General features: G+C 39.1%; 1 protein-coding gene across 1 annotated transcript; it reads right to left on the bottom strand.

Annotated features, from left to right (window-relative positions):
- LOC133702235 (glucuronoxylan 4-O-methyltransferase 1-like) lies at positions 1–1,254 on the bottom strand. The gene has a single exon (XM_062126524.1). It carries the CDS (start codon positions 1,083–1,085, stop codon positions 219–221), a length of 867 nt encoding a protein of 288 aa, XP_061982508.1. The 5' UTR covers positions 1,086–1,254; the 3' UTR covers positions 1–218.
- Positions 1,255–2,751: the final 1,497 nt, after the last annotated feature.

Raw genomic sequence — 2,751 nt, 5'->3', positions numbered from 1 at the left:
TTGAGAAACTTCAATCCTTTGTACCTTCTTATTATGCTCTGCCATTTATCAAATATCAATTCAATCACAATGGAGAGAAACTTCCAGTTTGGTTTTAGCTGCCTACTCAACATTCAACAGAAGCCATGCATGTTCTTTGAAAATGATACCAAGTTTGTTCTTAGATGCACAAAAATTGCATAGGAAAAGAGATTAAAAAGAAAAGAAAAGAAAAGAATCTACTCTGGGCAAAAAGGTCTGTCCAAGGCATCCCTGTGGCTAGGAATGATAAAGTGCCTTAACCTCCCTACTTGTTTCTTCATATATCCTTCACAAAGAAGTGCCTTGGAGAACTTATCTTCCACCTCTCTGTTCACATCATGCACAAAAACATCGGTCTCTCCTTCTTTCCTGTTTCTTGCCATCATTCCGGCAGTGTATATGGCAGTCATTCTCCCTGGTGCCTCTTCATAGTACCCTGTTGGTGCATCAACCATGATCAAGTCCCATTCTATCTCATAAACTTCACTAGGCAAACCTTTCAAGGCAAGCTGGCACATAGAGAACTTTGGATCACTAATTGCTGTGCACTCAGGCCCCTTGCCTACCTCCATGAGATTGTTAGCTTGATTCACCTTGCTGTCATATGTCACGTGATAAGACTCTAACATAGGAAACCGGCGTTTAATTTGCGCAATCCAAGCTTCATCTTCTTCAAGGAAAACTGTTCGTCCACCGTAGTTGAGTGCACTCCACATAAGGCTATCATGACCGAGGCCGAAAACCAAGAAATTACATGGAGACTTCTTTTCTAAAATTTTGGCACTCACTGATATTTCTTTCTGTGTTTGCTGTGGGGTGATGGTTGAGGTTGTGTAGTGAATGAGAGCTTGGGTTAGGAAGCGTGGGACCTTACTACATCCCTGTGAGCAATTTGTTGCTCTAGCTTCTTTCATGGAATCTGAGGTTTTTGGTTGAGCGCTGGGAGATGAACTTTCCTGGGAAGGCGACATGCTTGATCGTAACACAAAAAGCAGGAAGAAAGCAAGGAAGACACCAAGGAGGAGCAGCTTAAGGATGGAGATTTGCTGGCTTTTAGGCCTCATATTTCCGAGCCCTTTTGGATTGATCTCTGGGATAGAGTAGGAGAAACTCAAAAAAGGTTTCTTCTCCTTTCAGATATGGAATAAAAAATAAAAGGGGTTTGGATACTCTGAGGTTTTGAAGCTGCATGTAAGATTATATTTGAGTAGGTTTGAGCTGGAAGAGGGAGAGGGAGAGTTGAGAAGTAGAGAGTTTGAGAGGTGAAGGTGGTGTGATTGCTTGTTGATGCTTAGACATGAAGGGAAGGGACATTGAATTGGATGGATACTTGATGAAGACCAAATAGCTGCCAAGTTTTTGGATGAAGCAACCCTGTTGTTGGTATGTCTTCAAGTTTGGTGGATTGTTGTAAACTGTTCTTCTTAGTTTGTTTATGATGTTAAAATTATTTCTAATTCTTGTTTCATGGTCATATTAGGTCTATTTTCTAAAAGGGATTGTTCTTCCTTCTCTGCGGGAAGGGTTAAAAGAGATGCAGAAAATAAACTTTTGACTGCCAAAATGAGATACTGAGAAACACCCTCACTTGGGAACATGACCTTTGCTGTCAGGCAATAAAAAGGAAGCGAAGAAGAAATCTTCGGTTTTCTGTACTTGTTTGCGCCGTGGAGATCATTACAATACCCTACCATAGTCTCTCTCTTATTCACCAAGGCTAGTGTTCAAGGAGTAAAATTTCAGAGGGAATGCAAGAGAGCTATTGTAAAGAGGTTACTTGCAAGCGAAGACATACCTCATATTATTCACACCTCTTTTGTTAAGAGAAGATCCAAGCTCGAATCGCCTCCAGAGAAACAATAGGATCATCAAGAAGAAGAAAAACGGAAACGAATATCCTAAGCTTTATCTATATCTGATCATGCTTGATGACTCAATGCATTCCGAGCTTCCTATTTATGATATTCTACACAGATATGGTTATCCTCCTTGATCATTGTGCAAGTAGAGGACAGTCAATATATGTGTATTTCTGTCATATCACAGATTTTTCCCCATCTGGTCAATTCAACACTTTGCTTGTTTTATGATGAATACGTCTATCACATGCATGCTCACATGACCTTCAAAATAACCGATGGCTTTGCTTACCAAATGAGTAGGTTCAAACTGCCTGCTACACTTGCTCTGACCTTTTACCACTAGATAGAGAGGGGTGAGGATAGCAGCTGCCATTATTTTTATTCAAAACTACTTGGAAGTAGATTTTTTAACTGCAAACCAAATCTACTGTATCATAATGTGAAGCTATGCATGGTCAAGATATAACTTGCACTTCTGGAGATGTATAAATTTTGTAATCTGATTGATACACAATGACGATCAACTGATATTTGGTGTCCTCTACACATTTTTACAAAGAAAGCATGAGATTTGCGAAGAGAAAAAAAATATATTTCTTAATGTTCTGCGTTCTAATTTATCTTTTTGTTAACTGATCTTACTGTGGCATTTCAGTGTTGTAAGTTGCAACAAGCTGAGTAGGTAAGTAGTACAAAAAGGACAAGATATTTAATTATCATGTAATTAAATAAAAATAATAATTTAACCTAGCTGGGTGACCCAAGGCACGTAATATTTTTTTTTTCTTACTGCTCGAAATGGCAACCTATCTTGTGCTGTAGTGTATCAGTGACTGAAACAAAGGAAACACAGCTCAAAAATCCAGGA

Source organism: Populus nigra, chromosome 8, assembly GCF_951802175.1.
Source record: "Populus nigra chromosome 8, ddPopNigr1.1, whole genome shotgun sequence".
NCBI classification, from domain to species: Eukaryota; Viridiplantae; Streptophyta; class Magnoliopsida; order Malpighiales; family Salicaceae; genus Populus; species Populus nigra.
Note: the sequence above shows the minus strand (reverse complement) of the source record. Positions and strands in the feature narration are given on the sequence as shown.